The 26,412-nt window shown below is 44.7% G+C and overlaps 1 protein-coding gene across 1 annotated transcript; it reads right to left on the bottom strand.

The window, feature by feature from the left end:
- Positions 1 to 1,292: 1,292 nt before the first annotated feature.
- Positions 1,293 to 26,411, bottom strand: WNT9B (Wnt family member 9B). Its single transcript, XM_030023721.1, has 4 exons — positions 26,376 to 26,411; positions 15,010 to 15,266; positions 8,915 to 9,180; positions 1,293 to 8,021 (listed from the first exon to the last, which is right to left on the bottom strand). The coding sequence occupies exons 2-4, from the start codon at positions 15,083 to 15,085 to the stop codon at positions 7,545 to 7,547; spliced, it is 819 nt and encodes a 272-aa protein (XP_029879581.1). The 5' UTR covers positions 15,086 to 15,266; positions 26,376 to 26,411; the 3' UTR covers positions 1,293 to 7,544.
- Between the last annotated feature and the right edge of the window lies 1 nt (position 26,412).

Here is a 26,412-nt window from a genome sequence, read left to right as displayed (position 1 = left end):
CCTGTGAGCATCTTGAATTATTTCTCATCCCCAGTGCACTGGCATGCTTTACCCGGGAGAACCCAACTACTCTGAATGTTATTTCTCACACACTTTCAGCTTGGTATGTGCCAAGGAGCTGGACAGCTCTGTGTGGACCTTTAGGGCTGGGCAACACCATGCTCCCTTCTAGCAGGCCAGAATTGAAACTCAGAAGTTATGTGCAAGAGCAGAGGAGTGAGCTGGTGGGGGGGAAGGAGCGATGGGGCAACAAGATCCCAACCAGAAAGCAAACCACAGTGTGAAGTGGCTCTGTTGTGGCCCACAACTGGCAGCTCTGGGCCATGCTAGGCCTGGGCAGTTGCACACATTGGCTATGGACTGTGCTGAGGACTGTGGACACAGCAGTTAACCACGCTTCCTGCAGGGCTTAGCTTGGCATGTGCATCAGACACAGCCTGTGGCCGTGGCCCCTCCTCTGGCCTTGTGTGGTCACTGTTGAGCACCACAATGTGATGAGGTGTCACCATGCTGTGGTGGCCTGGTGCCAGACCAAGGTCTGGGGGAGCTATTTGGGATCACCTGGTAAACCCACTCTCAGCCGTTGCTCAGGACTGCTGGAGCCGGCAGCTCCCGTGTGCCCAAGATGAATGGCAAGAAAAGCTGCTAGTCTGGTGTCATCACTGCAGCACAAGGCCAGCTCCATCATTCCCTCCCCGCAAAAACTATGATCTGATGTTCCTCTACATGTCCACAGGCTTCCCTCAGACAACCACCCTTGCCTCCCCAGGGAGAGTCTGAGGAGCACAGGGCACCTTGGAGTCATGTCTTTGAGGCTGAGTGACTTTTGCACCAGTTGCATCAGCCCAGTTGCCAAGTTCCACAAATAGTCGCATCCAAACAGCTGACACAGAGGCACCAGCAGCAGAACAGAGCAACCAGGTACACAAGAATCCAGTCTGTTTTGCTGCTACAGGAAATATGCCATTGACATGTTCTTGATGAGATTTGGCTCACTAGTGTCACATCTCCTTAACACAAACATACCTAAGCTCAGCCCACCTGGGCAACCCTTACTGTTGAATGGGCAGAAATGGACATTTCTAGTTTTCTTCTGGAGAGGGTGCGGGTAGAGGAGAACTAAAGGAATAACGTCAATGTGCCAATGGAGGAATGGAGTTATTCAAAGCTATTTCCCAGGGATGTTCCCTGAAAGGCAGAAATGTACATTCTTAGAAAACAACTCGTATTTATTGACTGACAAGAACACCAGCAGTGCAGACACTAGTGCAATACTGGACAACACAGCCAGCTACACAAATATGCATGTTATAATCAAAAGGATTATATAAAAATTAGGACAAGGTACAAGCAGGATTGTAAAGCAACTTAAAACCCATAGCACCATTTTCTTTCTAGAGGATATATAAGAAATATAAATAACATCTATACTTCTTGTCACAAAAGTTGTACATGTTGAGGTAGACAAATGTTTTGTTTCCCTTAAAGCACAGCCTTTTTTTTTTCAAGTGACATATTACATTGTCGCAAATTGGCCTTCCAGTCTTACACCAAGGTGTCTGAGAGTGTAGAATTGGCTATTGCATCAGTGGGGTTTGTTACGCTGCTCATTAGCATTTCTTGGCTTACATGGCCCTGTTTGTTCATCTAATAAAGTAACCCTGACCTTCCATCACAGCAACAGTGCTGCATGGATTCCTGGTTAAGCCTCAAGGATTTACTGGTGTCTAATCATTTCATGGGGCAGCCTCTAGATATGTGATTTCTTCCCAAACAGGTTCAGGTCTTCACTTGGGGTTGGTGGAGTCTATCCACACCAGAACTTTATACAATTCAGTAAAACTTTTCTGATGGATTGTTACTTCCCTCCTGCAATAAGCATGCTGGATCCACTACTACCAAGCCCAGCACCACAACACACCAGGAGAGGCAATAAAAATTGGACTAGGCAGTATACACAGGGACAGGGACTAACCTGTGTCTGGAGAGTAGCCCTCGTGTGGGCAGTGAGGATCCCAGGCAGCTAGGAGTATTAGAGCTATCACTGTTCTCAGGTTACTTGGATCGTAGGTACAGAGGAAAGGATTCATCCTGAATCAAAAAAACTACAGGAAAGCATGTGCAGCTCAGATTTTTACCATCAATAGTCATGTTGAGGTACGTTTGCACTTGGGAAAGAATTTTTTTATAGCCAGGGCATAAGCTTTCACCTTTGCTGCTGAAAAGATTTCATGTAAAGACTGAAGTGCGATCCCCTTATATCTCCAGCCTGTCATTCCAGTGACTTCTTTGCACATACAACCAAAGAGGCGGCACATCTACCGGATTTGTAGTACATCATAAGGTGTGCATCATAATTAAAAAGCTCACACACAGACCAAGTGGAGGCCCAGGTCTTCACATCCCATATCTCCAGGAGGTGGCAGAAGAGCTTTGCTCAAGATGATGCTTGGTCTTGATTCTTGAAGAAAATACAATTCAAGCCTAAGAATACTGAATGCCAAACAGACCCAAGTTTTGCTTCCTGGTCACACAAAGACTCCCATTGCTGTTAGTTGAAGTAAATCACATTTCTGAATATCAACCCAATTTACCTCAAGTTTGGGTGATAAAACAGCCCTGGACAACTATCTGCCTCAAGAAAACTTTTTCACTCCCTTATCCACAGCATCATTTCTAAAAGGCTTAGTATTGAAGGATACCAAAAGGAGTGATAACAACACTACCTCGAACTCATAATATGCTCAAGTCTTTTCCCCAGACTTCATATGGGGCATTTAAAATTATTTCCCACCAGTTTCCATCATTTGGTTTTCCAGAGGCTGTCTGTTCTGACTGGCAGGGGTTGAAAAGAACGCTTTTCAGCTGTGACAGGGAGGGGTTGAAATAGGCTTTGAGTTAACTTTGCAGAGCAAAGCCAGAGGATATCAGACTTCCTTGTCCAGACTTGGCTTAACAGCTAACAACCAAAATTTAATTCAGCCAAATGCCAAACCTCCATATTCCACTGAGCCCAAACTCACCCCAAGGATACCAGAGAATGAACCATCTCTTCCTCAGATCTTCTCCATCTTCTCCATTTTTCAAGCAGCTCTGAGCCATGCAGGGCAAGGAGCTTCAGGTGCAAAAGTCCCTTTTAGTACATGAAAAAACAATACTTAATTTTCCCCTGAAATATCTTTTTGTCCAGTTCTTATTCAACAGTTCCTGTGTGGTGCCAGGACTCCCAGGCAAAATCTCACCTTTCAATTGACTTTGTTTACATTATTCTTTGACTTCAGTAAAGTTCTTATGAGATCCCCATGGGACTGTGCTAACCCAACACTCAAGACAAAGGGCAGATCCACCTCATAGTTGCTGGCAGCAAGACTGGACAAAAACATGGTATAGCATAGACACTGCCAGTTTCAACAGATCACAGCTCAAACGGCAATAGAGATTGCTGCTAAAAACCTCCATTGCTAGAGGTAATCTCTGCACATTTCACAGACACCAGTGTTTTCAGTGGCAAGGGACTTGCTGACACCACCTCAAAAACATGAATGTCCATACGACAGAGACCACACACACAAAATACAAGATCTTTTTCAAGTTCTGCAAAGCAGTATCTAATCCCACTTTAAATGTGTTATCTTTGCCTGAAAGAGTGCCAAAGGACCAATTCAGTCCAAAATACCCACACTGAAGGGGCTTGATTGAGTTGCCTAAGTAAGTATGTCTAGTCCCCTTGCCATAAATGTGTCCTTCAGTTCCTACCAACATCAGTGTTTCAGCTGCAAAGGACACAAATAACCGAAGCTGCAAGTTCTGCTAGTCTGACCGTATTCCTCTCTGCCTAAATAATCATTTTACCATCCTTCTGGTCTTGTTTTTGAGTCTGTTGTGCAAAACACCTAACATCCTTCTGAAATGCATTCACCTACTCCTCGAAGCATTGCAACATTTGGAGCTAGATAAAGGATATTATTAAAATAACACTTTTTGCTATGTGGAAGCCAGGCTTGCCTTTCAGATGGGAGAACTAGCCTACAGATTTGAAATGCTCTTCACAGGAAAATCAAAGGTGTTAGTAACATGTATTTCCTTCCACGCTCACTGCAGAGCAGGACCAGTTCATTGGAGAAGACTAAAAGACTTACCTACATGTCTGCTCTTGTATGGTTTTCTCCTCTCTTTTTTTTTACAGGGATAGTACAGAAGGGTAAGTCTGAGCAAGACAAAAAGCTTCACTTTGAAGTGAGTGCACTCTGCAGGTACCTGGAGGGTACCCCAAGGGCCCTACAAACACCAGCCAGGTCCGAGGAGGCTCCTGTTTAGCCTGTAGCCCAACAGCCACCTCAGCCAAGCTCCAACCTCTATACTGTTACTGGAGTCACTGAGAAAGGGAGAAAACAGATTTTCAGTCATGTATGAGATGGGTGGTAGATCCTCTCCAACAGGTCCAAGTTGGGTTTGGAAGGCAGGAGTACATCAGAGCTTCATAGACCTGCTCCCTGTGTGCAGCCTGACAGTTCCTACTGCAAGAGTCAAACACGATGCTGCTCAGCAGGGTCACTTGGAGTTCAGTGAACACAAAGCCCTTAAGAGAAGACCTAACACTCAAAGTGACATAAACAGCCTGCTCTTTTAAGAAGCAAGAGAGCAGATTCATAACGTCTCACTGGGATCCAGCTGTCAGCAGGTGACACTGACCCAGATAACATTACTAGGAGGTTACAGAAGTGTTCTTTCTTCTTCAAACAACTTCATGGCAAAGCTGGAGACAGAACTTACTAAGACATTGAAAACCAGTTCTATCCTGAGTTCTTGCCTGCAGTGACCTTGTGCAAGTCTTGTTGCCTTATCCGCACAATGCATGAATCCCAACCTGCAGTGATGTGTCTGCTGGAACCCCCTTAGTTCACTTCAGCAACATTAGCCCAAAAAGAAAATAAAAAGAAATGAGACCATCAAGAACACTCTCCACCACATAGGAGCATCCTAGCTGCCCTCAAATTATGACATCTGGCTGTGGAGAATGCATTGTGCATGCCCAGAAATTACTGGCCAGTGGACAACTGAGAAGTGGAGCTTTGATAAAAGCAAGAGGACAGAGTGGTGTCTCCTCCACTTGCTTCCCAAAGAATGGGATCCAGCTGGGCCTCCCCACTCCTTCCACTGAGTCCCAGTCCCCCTTTACATGAGAATGCTCCATGCAATGGCATGGGATCCCCAAATAAGTCTCCTGTGGTGTGGTATTCCCTTCCTCTCTGATGGTGGACAAGCCAGGAGGTCAGTGGGGCAGATGGCTTGGGATCAATAGTGTAGAGCAGAGCTAGTTCCTTTGTCATTTCACCTATGATGCCAATTTTAACTTAGTGGGATGCTTTTTCATTGAGTACTCAACACTGAGACTCGTGGGAAGATTTCAACTCCAAAAAGATTAAAAGCAGCATGTAAATAAGGGTCTGCTCAATATTAAGTTCTGTGGTATTTAGAAGGTAAAAAAACCCTAAGGCCAATTAACCCTATTTGCAGTATTATATCTGTCATAAGCACTTTAATTCAGTTCAAGTCAACTTGAGCCAGAAAAAGGATAAGAAGGAATAAGCCCATTAAAAGACATGTAGCTAGCCAAAGGGAAGGTCTTAGTGGCCTCTAAACAGCCAGTTAATGGCTAGATCTGCTCTGAGACAGTTCTCTTCCGTCCTTTTATGAAGCAGAAATCAAAGATAGTTGTAAAAAACAAAAGGGCAACGAAGGTCAAGATCAAGAGAGTGTGAGTACACACTCATCACTGCAAAGTAATTGTTCAAAGCACATGTAAATGAATGGATGAGCTGCCTGACTTCAGCAGATCCACACTTAAGAGCTGGAGCACACAGGTGAGATCTTACCCCTTGTTAGGAGAACTTGACCACATTGAAAGCTTGTCCAATTCAGCCTACGGATCAGTCCATCTAGACAACACAAGCAAGCATCTTCATCCATTACATTGCCAATGAATTTTGATTTGAGCTTAAGGATTTAATTATTCTTTTCAGCCCATCTCCACACAGGCATCCTGCTTCTGGTTTATAGCCATTACCAAGACTGAGTAAATACAGCAGCTTTGTTGTCTCAGGAACTCTCCAGAGCTGCTCACAGTACAAACGCTCCAACTGCTGCTGCAGTATTAACCAGGAAATGCCGTGGCGCAGGCAAATGCACTGCCAAGCACTGTAATAAAGCTCAACACCCAGACAGGTTGTGCTACACACTTCTATGTGTACCTGGTGGCCAGGTCAGGGAATGCCTCACTGTCATTCCCAAAACTGCTCTCTAAAACAAGCCAAAGAAACAAAACAGGCTGTTTCTGCTGTGTTCAACTTAAAGTTAACTAGAAAAACATGACTCAAAGTCAGGGGATCACAACTCTGTAATGGACTGTGCTCTTTCCCCCAGGTCACCTTCTCTCATGCCAGATGCCTGCATTGTCTAGATATATCTAACTTCTCAGTGCAGAGATTGTCACTCATGACTGTCAAATTTTTGAGATGCCCCAGTTCCTGTGTTTCCTAATTCCCTTTCAGAAATTTTACCTGTCATTAGCACAGGGCAGAACTGTGGAATGTGATGCACCTCGGGCACCAGGGCAACGAGTGATACACATAAGACAAAAAGGCAATTTATAGTTTGATTGAGTCGGGTGGGGGAAAGAGGGGTGCATAACTGGTACCATCACCCTGGATCCACCATCATAAAATAAGCCCCTGCGAGGCAACATGCTGCAGAGGGGTAACTTCACAGACCTCAGCTGAGTTCCTGTGATACATACACTGTAACAGAGGCAATTCCAGGTCTCCTGTGTACAGCAAGGTTAAAACATGGTTAAAATGCACTTGGAGTCTAACATCCAAACTATAGACCTGGGAGATGATGGACACGAGCTCCATTTGTTTGTAAACTGGTATTTCTGAGGCACAATTCTTGCATTAAGATGAGACTGCTCAATAGTGTGTCTTTGAGTTCAAAGCAGAAAGGATTCAACCAGTTCCCAGAGAACAGTCCTGAAAATCCCCTGCTGCCAGAGTCATTTTGCCTTGGTGCAGGAACACAGCTGTCCCTGCTACATCAGGATCCAGTCTCTGGTTAGTTGCATCCCCAGTCCCTGAATTCGCTTCTCTCCAGGAACCAGGGCAGAAGCCCTCAGTATTTCAATGTCACCACCCCAACGCATTTACGTAAGTGCAAGTAAGGGATGGAGGAGGGCGATATTCCTGCAGACGAGAGTACAAATTTTAGCTCAAGAGAGATATTTTTGACTGGCTTCAATGTTTCTGCTGTCCCCACATTACCCCCACTCTCTGTCTCTCCTTCCTGATCTGATACCTGACAAAACCTCTGGTTTTCACCCCTCATACAGGAGCTTTCCCCAGATCAGAGGATCTCAACATTGAGATAATAGGAGCACTGGACATTTTTGGTGCTTGCCTTTGCCCTCACCCCACAGCAGAGAATCATGTCTCTCTCTCCCTACTGCTTCCTTGTAATCTAGGACTTGTCTTGACCCTCTAGCACTGTCTTTACTGCTTGCAGCTGTAGACCACCTCTTCCTGCATGCACTGTTGGCACTCAACATAGCAACACCACTGCACCTGGCAGTGGCAAGAGAAGGTAACCAGCCGGCTCTGGGTGTTATAGCCTCGTCCACAGCACATGCTGTCACAGTTGCCTTCCCGAGAGCAGGTCCTCCCAGCAGTTCCCAGGGAGTATTTGCTGGGACGACAGAAACTGGGAGAGTCTTCCACGTACACCAGGTCAGTAGAGCGGGGTGAAGCAGGGTGCTTGGGGGAATGGCTTTGTCTCTGTGGGCCAGCCAGTTCTGAGTGTCCCACAGCATCATTGGTGGTGCTGAAGACCTTGACGGCATCATCGTAGCGCAGCTTCAGCAGTCGTCCAATCTCATGGAAAGGTGAAAGCTGCTTCCAGCACGTCCGGACAGCACATGAGCCGGAGACACCATGGCACTTGCATGTTGTTTTGAGACCATTTTTCACAGCCTGATGAGGAAAAGAAGTGGTAGTCATTATCTGCCAGACCATGAGCCTAGTTGTGGGTGGAGGCAACACCTCGGATTGCAGACAGCCTGGAAGAACTTTAGTTTTAATTGTATTATTCCTTTTTATGGAGGAAATTCTAAAAACCAAAACAAAACAGAGGAATGGCTAGAGAGTTGACTGGTGAGCCAGACAGTAGAAAGCCTGAATGAAGACAAGTGGCTGAATACTGAATAAATTCTTACAAAGCCTACTTGGAATAGCAGGAGTAGTCAACCATAAATCTGAGTATGTCCAGCATGGTGGATTCCCTTTGGTATATTCAAATGAAGACAGTGTTCTAATTGAACAAGTAATTGGACTCAGTAAGTGGAAAACAATGCTAAGTCAGTAGCCTGTAACATACAAGCCAAAATGCTTGATCTAATGGTCTCCCTGACCCAAACTTGTAACATGACTAGTTCCATAGCAAATCACCAGCAGACTCATAACTGATCTCAAGAGTGTCAACCCTTAATCTAATTCACATGTCCCACCAGCTCTGAAGCTCTAGCTGTTCTCAGAACACCCGTGGCCATGGCATAACCCGTGAGTAATTCAGCCATTGAGTTTTACAGCTGTTACCGTGCTGCCTATTGCTGTCACTCAGCCCCTGATATCACTAGAGGATACAGGATGCTACTCTGCCACTCAACGTGCAACTCCTCACACCAGAGTTGAGGAGACTTTCCAGGGAGCTCTCAGTACCATAAGGTCCACGACACACAGGTAAACAGATCTGGTTTGTGAATAGGGGCAGTGAATACCCCTCTCACAAACAGCCTTGGCTGAGGATGGGTTAGAAGACTTGCACTAAGTCCTAAATTCATTCTAGGCCTTCTAGTGCAGCTCCTCACCTTGATGCCAACATTGGTGTTGTGGATGTCAACCTTCGCCCGCAGGTCTTTGCCAATCCTTTTCTGACCCAAGAATTTTTTCAGGAACTTGGTGCTATATTTGAGGTTGTCTCCACAAACGCCCCATTGCCAGGCCTTGCGGTTCTCCAGGTCTGGGGAGTCATCGCAGGTGCAGCGCTCCATGCGCCCAGCACTACACGCTCTGGCCAAGGAGTGGGTGAGAGCTGCAGAGGACACTGCGTAGAGGAAGGCAGTTTCCTTAAAACCTGCACATGAGAAGGATTAGGAGAGGGTAGGAGCAGGAAAGGCAAAATAAGCTGTTCATCCACCTCACTAGGTCTCTTGACTATCCATGAACTAAAACCAAGCACAATACTTAGAAATACAAAGAGACAAAACTCTTCCGTTACCTGCACACTATTCCTAGCAGAGGAACTCAATATCATGTTTGAAGTAACTGATGTAGTAACACCCCAGTCTCACCTGGTGACTGTGACTGATTCAATATGGAGACAGGAGATCACTCATGAATCAAGGGATGGGTGGCAACAGCCAAACAGTCCCGGGAAAATATTCAACTGCAAAAAGCGACAGTCATGAAACTCCATTTGTCCTCATCTTCACCACAGAGTTGATAGGTGCGAATAGAGACTGTCATTGAAGTCACATCGTGGCTTAAAATCAGCAAAGATTTAGTAGAGACTGAAAAAATATTTTTTAAATCTAACCTGTTATTTAAAAATGTTTTTAACTGGGACTGTGTTGGCACAGTAGTAATATTTCACAGGGAAAGATCACATGTAGTTTGACTGGGAAAGGTTCCATGTTGAAGGACATCTTGGGCAAGGACAACTCTCCCATACATGAGTGGGTTTTCTGACTTCCCTGTAAATTATCTACTCCCAGTGACTGTGGTGATGCTTTCTGAAGCTATTCTCCTTCCTAAACCAGGCTTCCCAGCTTGACTATGTTTGCCCTGAGGTACGTAACCATGACACACCATGACATTTTAATCAGGAAAGAAAGTACAGTGCCTGAATAGAAATTCAGTCTGAAGACACGAGATCAGATAGGAACGGGTATGCTGATATGAGCTCCACAGAAGTTCCAGAAAACCCTGATTGACACAAACCTGACCTAAACCCCAAAACATGTTGTTTTGATTACCTACCTCCTCTCCTATTTAATCCAGGGGAAAATCTTAATATTTCCTCCAGAGTTCATTTGCAGAAAACAAAACTATTAATGCAAAATTCCTTAACAAGTCCACAATTTAGGAAGTAGTGCAAGGACGAGAAAGACAGGTGACTGATTAATAGCTCAGAGTGCAAGAATGGATAAGACTGGCCAAAATAGAAGAATTTTGGTTTATGAAAAATAGACCACTTGCATGGAAGAAAACACATTGAAGCAAACAAATATTCCATATTGGAAAATTCCAAATTTCCTTCTACATCAGAGGGAAACAAATCTGTTTCCCCCAAAAATGGAGGAGAGGGAGAGAACAACAGAGACCTATCTAGTCTTGCAGTTAGCCCTGCTTTGAGCAGAGGTTGGAAGGCACCTCTAGAATTCACCCAGTCCAACCTCAAATCTTTCCATCATTCTGTTCCCTCAAAGAATTCCCATCCAGCTGTAATAATAGATCAGACCACTGACTGCTGAGATCTGAGCGAGGTCACCATAAATCTGACCAGATAACAGGACAAAGAGTTCTTCTGATAGCTATCAGTAAGAAACATGAAAAATTGACTAATCATGACCATAATGGAAAGGCTGTGTTAGCAACTTCAATACAAACTTCATAGGAGCTCTTTGGAATTCCAGAATTTTAGATGAAAGATCTAGCAACAGTATGGGCGTGGATGAGAGAGTCAAGAAAATGTGGAGACGGTCAAGGAGATCAATCAACAGACTGTTTCCTACCTCATCGTTTTAGTTGCTGTATCACTGGGACAAGTAACTTGCAACTAAGCTCTCTGGTTGATGATGCTCTATAAAATCTCTCAAGGCACTGGAAGAATAATGAAAAAAGGTCACCAAATCCATCAAATGTTTTGGAAAAGCTGGTATGGGACACAGTCAATACAGATTATGGACAGCAACATGATGCTCACCCATTTTCAAACAGTGGCTAACCCGAAAGAAGGAGCTAAGAGAGGGCAAGATACATTTGAGATCCTAAATGTGAAAAATAATTCCAGAAGCTAATCTCCAAATGCTTACCAGATTCCCAATATCCTATCTGACATACTGATACCAGAAAAGAGGAGAGCATTTTAGAAACACTTTCCCATACCATATAAAGCTAGTAGTACCAGTCAGCTCCACACACCCTGCTAAATCTGACTTTGTGGAATACCACACTGCTCCTTCTATTTCTGACCAGTGATGGTTTGGTTTCTTCTGTGGCACTCCACGTAAGTGCTGGCCAGATTTCAACCCACTTGAAATCAGAGACCATTGCTTGTGGTCAGGCCACTGCAGACAGCAGTAACTGAAGATAACGAGCGTACTTTCAAATCAACTCCTTCTTCTCCCTGCCTCCCACCTCCTTTTATGGCAAAGGTTCAATGTCACCAGAGTGCCAAATGCTTGTCTGAAAAGTCTAAGATGATTCCTTCTACTTTGTCATAAGGGAATGATCACCATTTAATTGTTTAATTCACAAATCACATGGGTAAAGGAAAAACTGAATGGTCCTTCAGCCCTTGTGGAATAACAATGAGTAACAAAGCAGCTATTGAAGCTGGAATTTCAGTAGGACATAGCACAAATGAGCAGCAATCAGCTCCAACGAGCATGATTTGAGAAGATCTAAATAGAGGTTTCTCCATGTGTCCTGGGTATCTATTCTTCCACTACGTCAATGGAGCTCTTGTCACCACAGCCAGTGGAGCCTGGAGCCAATGCCGAGGCTGTCAGGATCTGTTTTAGGGATGAGTCACTCTCCTGACCCCATTGACTGTGTTGCTAGTGACTAAATGAAATCTTAAACACTCGGTGCAAGGGGGAACATCTAAACGCAGATGTCTTTGCTGGGCAGTTCGGTTGTAAACATCCAGCACAGAGTTGAATTTCAAGATGTTGAAGTAAGCCAGCTCCCTCTCGTAGGACCTTGCACATGTCCAAGTCTTCCCCTGAGCACTCTGGAATTATTTCTTAGCTCAGCAGCCTATAAATACAGAACAACGTTTGCTGCAATGGCAAGACACTGTTCTGTGGTGTGGTGTGCTCTAGACCACAAGGAAAACTATAATAGGAGGAGTTTAGCCATGTGGTGATTCTGCCAAAGGAAAGATGCTCAAGGTCAAAGATTTTTCAATGCTACAATAAAGATATTGTGAGGATTTCAGAGCAAGTGGAAGAGATCTCTCTCTGGGAAAAACAAAACAAAACAAACAAAAAAAACACAAACAAACAAAAAAAGAGCAGACCAGAAAGGTATAGAATGGTAGAAAGATTTAGGATGGAAGGACTTCTCAAGGTCTTTAGTACAACCTCCTGCTCAAAGCAGGGCTAACTCCAATGCCAGATAAAGTTGCTCCGGGCTTTGTCCAACTGAGTTCTCAAAATCTCCAGTGATGGAAATTCTACATCTCTAAGCCACCGCTCCTGTGCTTGTAGCATTCCTAGATTCCTCATGACATCAATGAAACCAGTGCTTGAAGGTCAAAGAATGTAACCAACATGAAACAAAGAAATGGATTAATGGATGGAAGGATTGTAGCGTCCTTGTTTCTCAAGAAGGATTTTTCTGAGTGGCTGTATCTGAGCTGTCTTTGCTAAAAGTATTTATTTTCCCCAAATCACCATGTTGTTTGAGATGAAATACTGCTTACCTGACCTCCAGCAGCAGTTGACTGCCTTTATGGCACACCTTGGAAACCAAAAGATCATCATTGCTTTACAAACTTCTTATAAAGACACCAGCGGCCACTGGGGAACAAGATGGCTTGAAATGTCTCTCCAGAATCATTTCAAATCTAACTATTTCCATGGATTTTTAAAGAAGTGGAGAAGGAATGCAGAAGGATTTTTCATGGATCAGTGCAGAGTAATAACTGTCATAAGTGACTGCAATAGTCTTGGAAGGATTGTAGGTTATGCAAAAGGAGTTTCCCAGTTGTATCCAGAGGAGTGCCAGTGTAAAACATCAAAAGGTGCTGATTGTGAAAATAAATCTGGCATTTCAAGATCCAGAAAGCCCTTGGCATTTTTGGTTTTATTTACTAAAAGTATGTAAATAGAGGAAAAAAGATGGTGGCATCTCTAGAAGCAGGAAAAGCATCTGTGATCCAAATCAGTCACAGCAGTTTTTTAATTTGTCACTGCAAATTAAGTGTGGCTTTTCACCTATTACAAAAATGAACCCCCTTACTGGGACATGATCTCTTTTCCCTTCTTGCACTCATAAGACCATTACAGACTGTTAAAAAGTGTGTGGTTTTCTTTACAGTTTCTCTAGGAACATGGTGATATCAAATGATTTAATCATTTCTAAAACTCTTCATCAGTACTTGGGTGAAAGGAGCATAGTCCATTGTCTGACCAACAATTTCCAGGGCAGCAACGAAACAGCAGTATGAATATGTGAGAAACAGATCAAAAGTGGCAGCTAAAAGTGTTTGTGTTCTTTGTGAAAGAAATGAACCTATTTGCAAGTTAAAGGAAAATGAGAACTAATAATTGCTTCCAGCCAACTGTCCTCTCATATAGGAGATGTATATAGCATACTTTTCTGTATTAAATCATCATTTGATCCTTAAGATTGTGTAATAAAAGTTTTCAAACACTTATCCTCATCTGCCAAAACAGGTTTTAAATTACAGGTGATATTTTATTTTGTCAGTCAGGAGTCCATGGAAATGTTGAGGCACGCCACCACGAGATAATTAGATGTTTTCCAGCTATTTGAAGATGAGGATTATTCAATTGTCATTTTCAAGTTCTTTGAGGTTGATGAAGGTACAGATGTCAGAAAGTCACTCAAAATGATCATGAACATCTTCTTCCACAGTGTTGCTAAAAAATTCACAATAGAGCCTTGCAATGAAGTAAATCTGATCTTGTATGTGCTGGTTTATTAAAACATTAACTTAATATTTACTTTAATAAAATTTGATGATCTTAAATGGAAATGTTAAAAAGTTTCAATTCCAATGCTAATTAAAATTAACAATTTGATTTCATCAAAGTTAATATTGGCTTATTCAGGCCTCTTTTTTTAAAACATTAAGTTACTAAACATTATCAAAGGACTGAAACTTAGTAATAATGAAGACTGAAACTTAGTAAATGCTACTAAACCTTATTGAAGGGCTGAAACTCAGTAACAGATGGTCAGGCATTGTTTGGACCAGGACGGGTTTAGCAAAGTATATATGCATGCTCTGGGAACTTTTATTAAAAAATAGTTTCAGGGTCTGTCTTGATTCTATTTTTCTCAAGTTCTTATAATTTGAAGGATTTATAATGCTCCCTCCTACCTCAAATACAGACTTACAGGACATTTTCTTCCTCTAAAGCATTTTGTGAAACAGAAGCCAGTGGCTCTTCTGTGCTCTCTGCAGAAACTCCAAATATATGTGAAAGAGTCTTAGGAGATATTTGTCAACATGCAATGAAATGCCCTAATGCTGATAAATAGCTTTTTCAAACAGTAAATTAGGATTAAATTCTGTATCTGAGAACAACAGAGATTTACATATGAAAATATCCAAAGAGCTAAAAAGTGTTTTCTTAAAATGTCCCTTGACGTAAAGCACTAACCCTTATTTTTCACAATATCATCCCTGATTGCCAGCCAAGGAAGATGGTCGGTCTAGGCAACTCTGGTCTCGGACAAAAATCCACAAGCCAAGGGTGTAAACTTCCTTCTACTTTCCAATCCGTGACAAACCGCACAGGAAAGATGAGGATAAGGCATATTTTGTGGCAAAAGGGCCCAAATTGCACAGCTCCCATTCCTAGGCAAAACAGATGATCTCTGCATTCCCTGGTTACTGCCCCACTTTGCTTAAATTGAGATGCATATTCTAGGGGCTAGAGCACCAAGTGAGATTTTATACTGCAAACAAAAGACTACCTTGTACCTCGCTTCAGCAGGCTGGTCCGTCCCTCCAGGCTGCAGTTCCAGCGCTCGCTGCGAAACTGGTACTGGCACTCCATGATCCCAAGCCGGATGGCATCCCGCAAGGTCTCTGCCAAGCCAGGCTCCCTCCGGCACAGCCTCTTCTGCTTGCGGGACAGCTTCAGCAAGTCACACTGCTTCACGTGGACCTTCCCCTGGGCAGAGTTTGTGGAGGGTCCCAGGGATGGGAAGTGGGTCAGAGCTTCTTTCCCCGTCAGGCTGAAAGGAAACAGAAAAACCAGGGAGTTATGGAAGACGGCAGTCATGGAAGAGAAAAGGTGATCAGAGGGGAGGATATTCAGAAAGCTGCTGGTCAGGGTACTTTACCAGCTCAGAAGGTTAATCAATACAGATTGATTAGATCTAGTATCCCATTTCCACCACACACCAAGGCAAAGTAGCAGACTAACACTGTGCGGAGAAAGAAGAAACGTGTGCTGCCACCAGCAACCTCGGGTGGGAAGTTCTCTTGACTCCATGAAGAGAACAGGTTTATACCCCTGCAGTTTTGTTTCCTTCACAGTACATTCACTGTCACATACAGAGATTTGTGTTACTCTGGTACTGCAGGTCACTGTATATCACAGCTCTGTGCTAACTCATAAAGCATTAACCATGTCCTTCCAGGGTTTTGTGTGCACTGGTACCGTGCCACTAGACCTGGCTAGGAAAGACCAATAGGGAGACATTATCAATGACTGCCTTTCTAGAGCAAGCACGACTTTTACCAGAAAACATTTTCTTGCTGAAAAAATAAATGAAAGGTCAACTAAAAATATATTGCAAATGCAAAAGCAATGCGCTTATGTGTGTTTATATGTAATCCAGCTAAAAAATGTCACAAATTTTTGAGACAAATGGTTTCACTTTTCATGGCAAGACAGTACTTTTCTCACAAAATTAATCTCCCTTAGAATCTTTAAGGTGCTTGAAAACACAGAGAAATTATTTTACTTTGATGCAAGATTTGAGGGCTGCAAACAAATGGGAACAGTCATGCATTTGCACAACACTGATCAGGAGTGCCTCTCCTGATTACCAAACAGGTAACAATCACAGAGTGCCTCAACCCCCCCACCCCGAAAAATACCAAAACCAGACGGGTAAATGGAAATGTCCTAGAACCTTTACTTTGGGACACATCTCAGCCCCAACAGTAACATTTGCAGACTACACCTCCTCTCCCTCAAACCCCGTTGTTTTCTTTGCAAGTCCATAGGTAGTTCAACATGGACAAACAGATGAGCCAGCTGGTTCTTGTTCCTCTCCCCCAGTAAGGCAAACTGGGTTATGCTGCTCCACGAAGTGAGTGTGGGAGTCAGACAAGCAAAGCTGGCTAGGGAGGGATGCAATCAGGAGCAATCTCTGAAGTATGTCTACAAAGACTATCTGGCTGCTGGCACCCCCACCAGCAGTGCAGCGACTCTCATCATCTTCCCTGCACAGTTCAGTGCCTGAGCAAACCACATCAGATGGAGATGGACATTAGTTAGTAAGCTGGTACAATGCCAAACAAGCAATTCCCCACAGCAGGGTAGGAAGTGAGATTCTTCACCTCCTCACCATTATCAGGTTCCTTGTAAAAGCGTGGCTCTTTCGCAGCTAAGTTATCTGACCAGGTCTGCCTGGTCATGTTTCCAGGTGTATGTTTCGGCACAGTAAATGCCAGTCTGTGCTGGCAGAGAGACGAGAGGAAAGTTTGTGCCAGTGAACATGACAAGCGTCCACATTGTCTACCACACTCCAGTTCACAACTAAAGAATTTTAACTGATGGACATGACCAAAACGAAAACTTACCTGGCTCCACAAAAGACAGACATTTCTAACACTCAACTGTTCAAGTAAGACCATACTCTTATCAGGGATATAAGCTTCATTATGGAGGATGCAAGTCAAGCACTGCAGCTGCGATTTTACTCCTCCACATACTTTATGGACATCTATTTCTGAGCTAGATATCTAGATCTCTCTGTAGCCAATCCAGTCTATCCAGGCATGGGAGTTATAGCACAATTCAGCTGACCTAACCCCACAGCATTTCTGCTTTCATTCTCACAGTAGCCTACAACCTCCAGATGCACTCACACATACGTAATTAGGAACAAGTGCAATTAACTAACACATGGAAATCATCCATAGACCTGCAAACTAACCAAGAACCAAGGAATCATTTGAATTACACAGCGAATATTAGACTTTAGAAACCGAGTGGGTGGGAAGAATCTCTTAATCCTGTTGTCACTGCTGAACTGGGGGACAGAAACACAAGATGTTCCAGTGAGAGCCAAGAAATAAACAGGCAATACTGGAAACAGATAATGGGGGCCAGGTTCAGCCCAAGAAACTGGAATTAACACAGCTTGATGAGCTTCAGAGAGCAATTCAGACTGCACAGTTCAAAGCCCTGTCTCACACCAAACACTGCACAGAGAGGGCAGCAACACCTGGTGCACAAGGGGACATGGCAGTCCTGAGCTGGAGGATCTGTGGTGAGGGACACAAGATTGACCCAAGTGAGTGAGACCAAAACATGATGAGCAAGCTTAACCGCTTTGCCTGACATACTGTGGTGCTTCAAACCGGTATACATGTTCATTGGAGTTATATTTCCCTAGGTGCGTAAGCATAAGCTCTGCACAAGCTCTGAAGATCAAGATATGCCAACTCCAGCATGGGCAGGGAGAGGCTCAGATGTCAACAAAAGTCTGACTTCTTAAGGACGTTCAAACTGTACCTAACTCACTGGAACAATGCTGGGCTCAGGAAGAGGTGTTGCTATTACATCATTTGGGGGAATAGCACCACTCACCCAGAAAGTCAGAGACCTGGACTTCGCTTGGTAGTGTGGTTCCAGCACTCACATCCCAGGAAAGTGCACTTGTCAACAAGTTAAATGTGAGACGTGGTTATTCTCCATTTGCCATGCAGTATCTATGCTCCCATGCAGCAGTTTCCGAAGTTCACAGCACAGAGAGAAGAAATAAGGAAAAGGGAACTGACACTGGAAAGAAGAGTTTAAGAGCCTCATATAACAACACTGAAATTGCTTACTGCTTGAAAGCCACATATGCAATTTTACTAAACTCCTGTATACCAAGCTACTGATTGTCCACATACCAACAGAACTACCACCCATGCCAAGCATTCTAACTCCCAAAAATCCCTTCTCAGAACAAAAGAGCTCCCCTCCTGCCAGTCTCCATCCTCATTTTAGTGTCCTCCATCCCAGCTAAACCGGCATTCATCCCTTGTCAGATATATTTGAGACAGCAGTAGTAGCTTCACTGACTCTTTAGACTAGTCATCTCCTTCCTACGAAAGATGTGATCAGCTTTCAGTCCTTCCTTTTCACAGGGGCTTCAGAAGCAACAGGAGCTCTAGTGTAGAGGCTTGGTGGCTCCATTTCCAAAGGATTCCGATAGTACAACCTCAACTGGGAATACAAGAGAGAATTGGAAAGATAACTGCTCACTTTTTGTTCTTGTCATTATACGTGCTCATCGCAAGGGGCTAGGATATTGGCTTAAAATCCATGAATCTCTTGTCATGGGGAAAAGATATAGTAGACAGTGCTTTAGTCTAGTCGTAAACAGCTAAGCAAGACCCATAGAATGAAAGCTAAAGTCAGAAATTCAGACCTTAAGCAGACAAAATTTAACTAAGGGCTGTTGAGCTCCCCCACATTTGTCAGGGGCTTTGATCCATTTCCTCACATAGCAACTGTAAAGACTGTGTGCTCTTCTGTAGCTCACTGGCTGTCAAAGTATTCACATCAGAGTGCTGACTCAGGAAGGAAAACGTGGTGCAAAAGGTACTGCTTAAAACTGCATGAGGGTAAAAGCGAGAAAAGGTGGCAAATGGATGTTCAACATTCAGGAGAGGTGTGATGGTCTACACAGCACAGGGAAGAACTGTACCAGGCAAGTTGTTAGAAACTCTAGGAATAGAGTAGCATTAGTAGGCAAAGGTTGAATACAGAACAGTGGAGAAGAGTCAACACAGCTTCTGTAGAAAGAAGTCATGCCTCATAAACCTACTTTGAAGGAGTCATTGAACAGAAAGCCTAAGGATAAGCCAGATGCTACAGTCTACTTGGACTTGTAAAGCTGACAGATTTCCAAAATAGCTTGTGTATGAAGACAAATAGATAGACTGGATATCTTCCACAATTTCCACTAGCAGAAAAGGGAATACTGGGAGAACACAGGGTTGTAAAATCATGACTGACCTGCAAGTGAGTAAAGAAAGACTATTCCTACCTCTAATATACAAGAACCAGGGGAATTATATTAACTTATTAATCAATAGACTAAAAATAAATGAAATGGGGTACAGGGGCTGTAGTTAAACTTGCAGCCCTTCTTAATGCAGGATACTAGGGATGCTAAAGTATACATGCATTTATACAAAAACATGGAAGAAAAATTTATAAGGGTCCATTAAACACAAAGATACTTTGACACAGGAAATTCTTGACGTGCAGACTATCAGAAGCTGGATATTATTCTGAGAGAACATCACTATCTGCTATCCTATTCCTTTTTATGCTTTTGCCTTCGTGTTTATTATTACCCAGTGTTGAAACCAGCTTGTGAAGCTGCATGAACCTTTGGTCTGACCCAGGACAGCTGTTCCTACCATCCTGGACAGGGATTATCTCAAGGATGTCCTACAACCCACCAGTGGCCAGTGAGATTTGGGAGAAGGTGGTATTGCCATTCTCCAGACCCTGAAGGATGTTGGATGTTAGTATTTGTGGAAAACTCAAATAGGATAACGACAGGCAACATAAAAACAACCTTTGAAGAATTTGATTCCATTTTCAGAGCCATCTCAATAGTGCACAGCAAATACAGCCTGGGACCACACACAGAGCAAAGATACCAAGTCTAATTCGTCTTTTACACTATGCAAAGCAAAAGCTTCATGGGAAAAACACTTTCTAAAATTGGATCCAGCAATACTTTACATTCTGACAGAGGTAATACAGCATCCTACACAAACAGCTGGTTGCACAGGCAAACTTACTTAACACTTCTTTTTTTTTTTTTTTTTATTTGTGAATTTCTAAAGTTGCAACACACAAAGTAACTTGGTTTTCCTCTAGAAACGGAGCACGGAAGTAACCAGATGGAAATAATGCAATGAGGAGTACACAAAATAAGCAGTAAATTGGTTAATCTAAGACAAGTGACTAAAGCTACCTGGAATATACCTTTCTGTGAAAGTCTCCCTCATGCAAACTATCACACTCATTACCCAAGACATGTGAATGTCAGCATGAAAAAATTATACTGCTGTGTGGAGGCTCCTACAGAGATTGGGATTCATCGCATAAGATCTGTGCACAGACACAACTCTCAAAACTAGTGTTTCACATAACTTCCAATTTAGGTAAGTAGGTAGAGAAATTAAAGGAGTTGCCCAAGGTCATGCAGTTGACCGGTGGCACAGCTAGGAGCGGAAGCCACTCTCAGAGTCATAACAGACACAGCTGAGATTACCCATATGAGTAGAGGCTTGCAGGCTCTGACTAAAACTGTGTTTTATTAGGGTAAAACTAACATAGGATCAGATCAAGATCACAGTATGAGAACATTCTTACAAGATTAAATATAAAATATGCAGATATTTGCAGTTAGGCAAACTGCACGTCGGTTTTAGATGATTTAGGGTTTATTATCTACAGATCATATGGCAAAAAAAGTAAACTCTTTGAATTAATGCACACCTGCTAGCAATCTGAAAGAACAATAAGGATCTCAAACTTTTATTTCTCTCTACTTTTCTGTCTAAGCACTTTGCTAAATTCATCTATTTCCTTTAATCTCCTTCCAGCCACATTCCAGCTGCTTAAGAGACTTTTAATGAGCGCCTGTTCCTGTGCAATGCCCAATGTCCTCTGGATCTGAAAGGTCTTAAAAACCCCTAAAAATATGCCTTTTCTACCTCTCCCAAGTAAGAAGAAAAATCAAAGGGAGCCACAACAGTACTCTATATCTGATTTCACGGGCCTTTCATGTTCCACAGAAATATCTACACCCCACAGATAGCTGCAACAAGCATTCAGGAAAGGCTAAGAGAATATGGGACAATGACAGATCAAATCAAGGCCACTACAGTGCACAACAGGTCCACAGCTCTCCTCTCTCCCTGGCAGCTCAGTGGAATAGAGTTTTAATCCTTTCAGAAGCAACACTATTTAATCCTCAATATTTGTCCCTGGACAAATGGATGTCCAGCAGCAGTGTTGTACTGTCTTGACTAAATGGGATGGTCTCCCATGCTCTGTACCACCCGCTGTCTACAGAGAAGCTGGCAGAAATCCCCAAAGCAGCATCTCGGGATAAACTGTTGATCTCAAAGGTTTTTCGCTTTTCTCCATCAGAGTTGTCATTTCAGACCCTCTGGCAGGTGTCTTTATGCCTGTTATCCTCCAGGTTTTCTGTCTAGCTTTCTGCTCTTCACAAAGAAAAAGAGCTTGAATTAAAAACTCAGGTGAGGTTTACGTGAGGTTATGAGTTGGAATCCTTTGAAATGGGCTTTTCTGCTTGCTGCAAACCCTTTTTGGGAACAGCAACAGGTGATGTGTCCAGATACAGACTTGCTTTTTAAAAATAATTCTCCTGAAACTCCACAGAGAACAGCATATAAAATTCTTATTTGGGATGAGAGTTATGTGTAACCTGGTGTGAGGATTTAGCTGGGAACTGTTGCAATTAGTGCCTGTGCACCAGTTGACTTGGGTTGCTCTAACTGCACTGGGTTCTTCATCCTTATCTGCTCTGGGCTCCCATGGTCTGGACATACTTGGTTTAAATACTTCTACCTCTCAGCTCAGTCACATGAAACATCTCCACGTAGCTCTTGATTTCAGGGGCAGTGCACTCCCTGCTGCTGCCCATCCAACCCAGGCCAGCAGTCCAGTCAATCATTACACGGGAGATCAGATTTTCAGTCTAACTCTGGACTAGCCACATTCCCTGGAGTGTTCCCTACATGAAACACTCAACACCCAGTGGGATGATTTTTTAGAAAATATGATACCCTGAGATGGTGACAAAAGAGAATCTGGGAACTGAAGATAAGCAAAAAGCATCCGTGAAAAGCCCTTACCTATTCAATGCATCTGTAGTTCCACATCATCTCTGCTGTGGCAATCGCTACAGACTCCATCTACAGACTCCATCTTTTCAAGTCAGCTGAAAGTTGCCTTCTCTCTCCATTTCTGCTCTCTTTCTGCTAATACTCTTTTTAAATATCCCAGTGTTCTGTGTGACTGTCAGTGCAAAAAAAGATGCTGTAACAAACCCTTCTGATATACTGTACTTAGAGGAATCATTATGCAGCCTGTAAGTAATATGAGCATTTAATTTATCAGCTCAACAGAAAGAGAAACATCTTCAGAAATCTTTCCAGCAGCACTCAGAACTGGACAGCAGAGTCCCTATTTGTAGTAGCTGTGGTCCACCAGATTTATCAGGGAAATGCTGCAATAACAAACAGTTACCAAAGAAAACACAGGAATGTAGGTAACTGGGCTAACTGGGCAAAAACTAGAGCTTACTCAACATCTCTAGAAAGATACAGGGCAGGTGAAGACAGCATTTTTGAAGGTACTCATATTTACATTAAGATGTCATTCAACATATTATGCTATTTTCAAAACTATGCAAGCCCAAGCTTCAACAGACCTGCAAGTCACATGTTGTTTTTACTCTCTAAGGGCCCAAAAAAATTCTTCCATCATGAAATGAGCAACAGTTGTGCCGCTAACTTTGATGGGAGCAGAATTAGCAGTAAATACAGGGGACACAGGTAGGCTGAATTAAGAGGAGCTGTGAATCAAGACAGCACATCATGTGAAATTCCAGGAATCCTGGCGCCTCTGTACCTACCACAGGTATTTCAGGACAAGTTATAAAGAAACGCTCTAGCAGACCTGGCTGCCCACAGAGCGCAGGCCAAACTGGCCCATGAATGAGACATGTTGCAGCCTGCTCCGTGGAGGTCTCCCCAGGAGAAGACTTTAATCAAGTTTGTTGCTTCTGCCTACCCAACAACCTCCTACCTGAGGTGGGTCTTTTCTGAATTCTGCCCTGACCTAATTCTAGGAAGAGACTCTTAGGCTCTGTGAGGAGCTCTTTGCCCTCCAGCACATCCTAAACTACTTTTCACTTTGTGAAACATAGCCCCTAAGAAGGCAACAAGAGGCTGAAAGCTTTTAGTGAGGTCTAGAGAGACTCCCACCCCCCCCAAGGAGTTGTACCTGCTGAAAGAAAAAGCATGGCTAAGACAAGGAGGGAATACCTTACAGGAGGCTGCACACGGGGGAGGATTGAAGCAAAGGTGGAAACAAAACAAGCACGAAGGACGTTAAGAGGTGTACACCGTATACAAGCGAGACGGCCGCTCCTGGATTCCTGCATCTAATGAGCCAGGCAAGCCCAACATAACCTGAACAGCTAGATGACATTTCAGGCAGAGCTTACCTTCTCGGCCTTTCTTAAAAGTAGGCTTTAATTCACACCACTGTGGACCCAGCACTGGCAGTTCAAGGTCTGTTCAAGCATAGCCAGTGCACTGACACTAGATAGCCAAACAACCCCAGATACTGGGAATGTGGTCTTCTGAGATCTGCCCACAGTTGCCACTATTTCTCCATTGTAAGGTTGTGTTTTCTCTGGCAAGACTTCATTCTGTATATTTATAGGTGATCTTCATCTTTACCAGGCCCTTGGACCATTTTTGCTGGACCACCTTGTACCCTTTTTGCCTTACCTTTGTCCTGATGATAGAATGAAACCTGGCATTTTCTTCACCGCTGTCAACCAGCAAAACTTCACCTTTGTCAAATCCACTGTACACAACAGAAAGGGCTCAGGTCCGCTCTGCAGATAGCCACCCAAAAGCCTCCTTCTCTTTTTATTACATCTTTGCAGGTTTTCTCAATTAAGTGTTTGGAAAGCAAAGATCTGGCTCATGTGCCTAAGTATCTCCTATTTGGCAAAACAGAGACAGACCGCTGAACCAGGGTCCAAGGTCCCCTCGAATTCAGTAGTAATTTGGATGTGAGATTGCTTTTCTCCCAGACTGAGCCATATCAGGCATTCACATCAGGACTTGAAAATCTTCAAGTTCCTCTCTAGTCTATCGACTCCAATTTGTATTTGAAAGCACCCATGTACTGCATTATTAATCACCACCAAACACTCACTGAGTTCTTAGACTTTAGTTTACTTCTTCTACTCCCTGTGATTTTTAAATGAAGAGGTGAGAATATGCAGGACACACCTGTGTCAAACCCCTCAAGGAAAACGTGAAACTACAGCCTCAGATCCTAAGCTATGCATTGTCAAGAGGCAGCACACCCAGATTTCATATGCCCAGAAAGCAGCTTATACCAAACAGATCATTGTCACAAAATGAAGAATCATTCAAGTTGCTTTAACAGAATCCAGCTTGTGCAATAGTCAGTAGCTGCTTTGTGTTATTTATCTGAAAGGGGAGCACAAATACATTCACTTCCCCTGATTACGGTCATGTGCACGTACCCCTGTAACTGGAAAGCCAAACACCCACTGCAACCCAACTCCTTTATAAAGCATGTACATACACACGCTATGAATGACCAAGCAAGGTAGAGTCCTCCCCTGTCAGCAGCTGCTTAGATATGAGTTAGGCTAAAAGGTACAATTAATAAACTTAAAATCCAGATGTTTTAAGGAAGCTTTGCAGGAGAAATGAAATACCAATCATTGTCGCAAGTAAGCGGTGCCAAGCCAGCAGACACTTGCAAGCAAATGTAGGAAGAAGTGTCTGGCATGTGATAGGAGGATCAGCAGAGAAAGACCAAGACCATCCATGAGTATAAGTCAGCACAGATCTGTCCTGAGTGTTACGATCACTCACAGCAGTGTCTGTATTAAGGTTTGTGTCTGTTCTACACTCACATGTATGCACTAACAGCTCTGGTTACTGTAAGAGAGTCTGAAAAACCTGCCTGAGAAGCAGCTCACTCAGAAAACAAAAGAAACCCAAAGTGCTGCTTCACAGAAAATTCTGCATTGACCCAACCTGTTAAAAACCCATCTTTGCCTTTAACCCAAGCAAACTGATATGTGCGGGGAGGACACGCACCCAGGGACAATCGTGCCCAATATCCCAGTACACAATATTGCACCCAGGGACAATTGTGCCCAATATCCCGCACAGTACCCCAGGCTGAAGCATCAGCTCTGTCTCTCTGGGCCCAAGCCCACCTTCCGTCCCTGGGCTGGCTGTAAGCCCCTGCTGCCCGGTGGAGCCCTGCAGCACCCAGATGTCACCCACACCTTTCTGCTGAGCCCTGGCTCCTTCTGCCAGCGCCCCCCTCCCACCTTCTTCCCTCCAGAGAAGCAGCCTGAAGAGAGGTATCAAAGCCAGCAACTAACCGGGGCTAATTCACATCCTGAACAGAAACGGAGCATAGTTCAAGGAACAGAAGTCGAAGAAAGCCGGTTTTCCTCCCTATTGCACCCAGCTAATAGCATCTTCCACCCCGTTCCTCCGTCCCCCTCCTGCACACGTTGATCTTTCCATCGTCCCCTTCCCCCGGGCTGCCGGGGAGCACAGCGGGGGCTCCTGCCGACACCCAGCACCCTCGCCCCTTTCTCCCACCCCTCTCGCCCAGCAGGACCCGCCGGCCCGCAGCGCAGCGGGCCGTCCCCGTTGTGCCAGGCCTGCCCGGCGGCTGCGGGCTGCGCCCGGCGCTGCAGGTGCCGGGCCCGGCCGGGATCCCCCCTCCCGCCCCGCACCGCCCCGCCCGGGCTGCGCACCGGCCAGGACCGGCCCAAGGGCCGAGCAGCCCCGCGGAGCCTCCGCGCCTCCTCTCAGCAGACCGTCAGCGGAGAATCCGCTCTCCCTCCCCGCGATCCCTCGGCGATGCCCCGCGGATCCTGCGCTCTCCCCCCCGGGGGTCCCCCAGCGCTGCCCCGCGGACATTGCGCGCTCCCTCCCCGGGGTCCCCCAGCGCTGCCCCGCGGACATTGCGCGCTCCCTCCCCAGGGGTCCCCCAGCGCTGCCCCGCGGACATTGCGCGCTCCCTCCCCGGGGTCCCCCAGTGCTGCCCCGCGGATCCTGCGCTCTCTCCCCCGGGGGTCCCCCAGCGCTGCCCCGCGGATCCTGCGCGCTCCCTCCTCCGGGGTCCCCCAGCGCTGCCCCGCGGACATTGCGCGCTCCCTCCCCAGGGGTCCCCCACTGCTGCCCCGCGGACATTGCGCGCTCCCTCCCCGGGCTGCCCCGGCGCGGAGGCGGTCCCGGGGCCGAGCCCCGCGGGCGGCGCTGACCCGAAGTAGGCGGCGGCGGGCGGCGGCGGCAGGAGGA

Source organism: Aquila chrysaetos, chromosome 8 (assembly GCF_900496995.4).
Source record: "Aquila chrysaetos chrysaetos chromosome 8, bAquChr1.4, whole genome shotgun sequence".
NCBI lineage: Eukaryota > Metazoa > Chordata > Aves > Accipitriformes > Accipitridae > Aquila > Aquila chrysaetos.
Note: the sequence above shows the minus strand (reverse complement) of the source record. Positions and strands in the feature narration are given on the sequence as shown.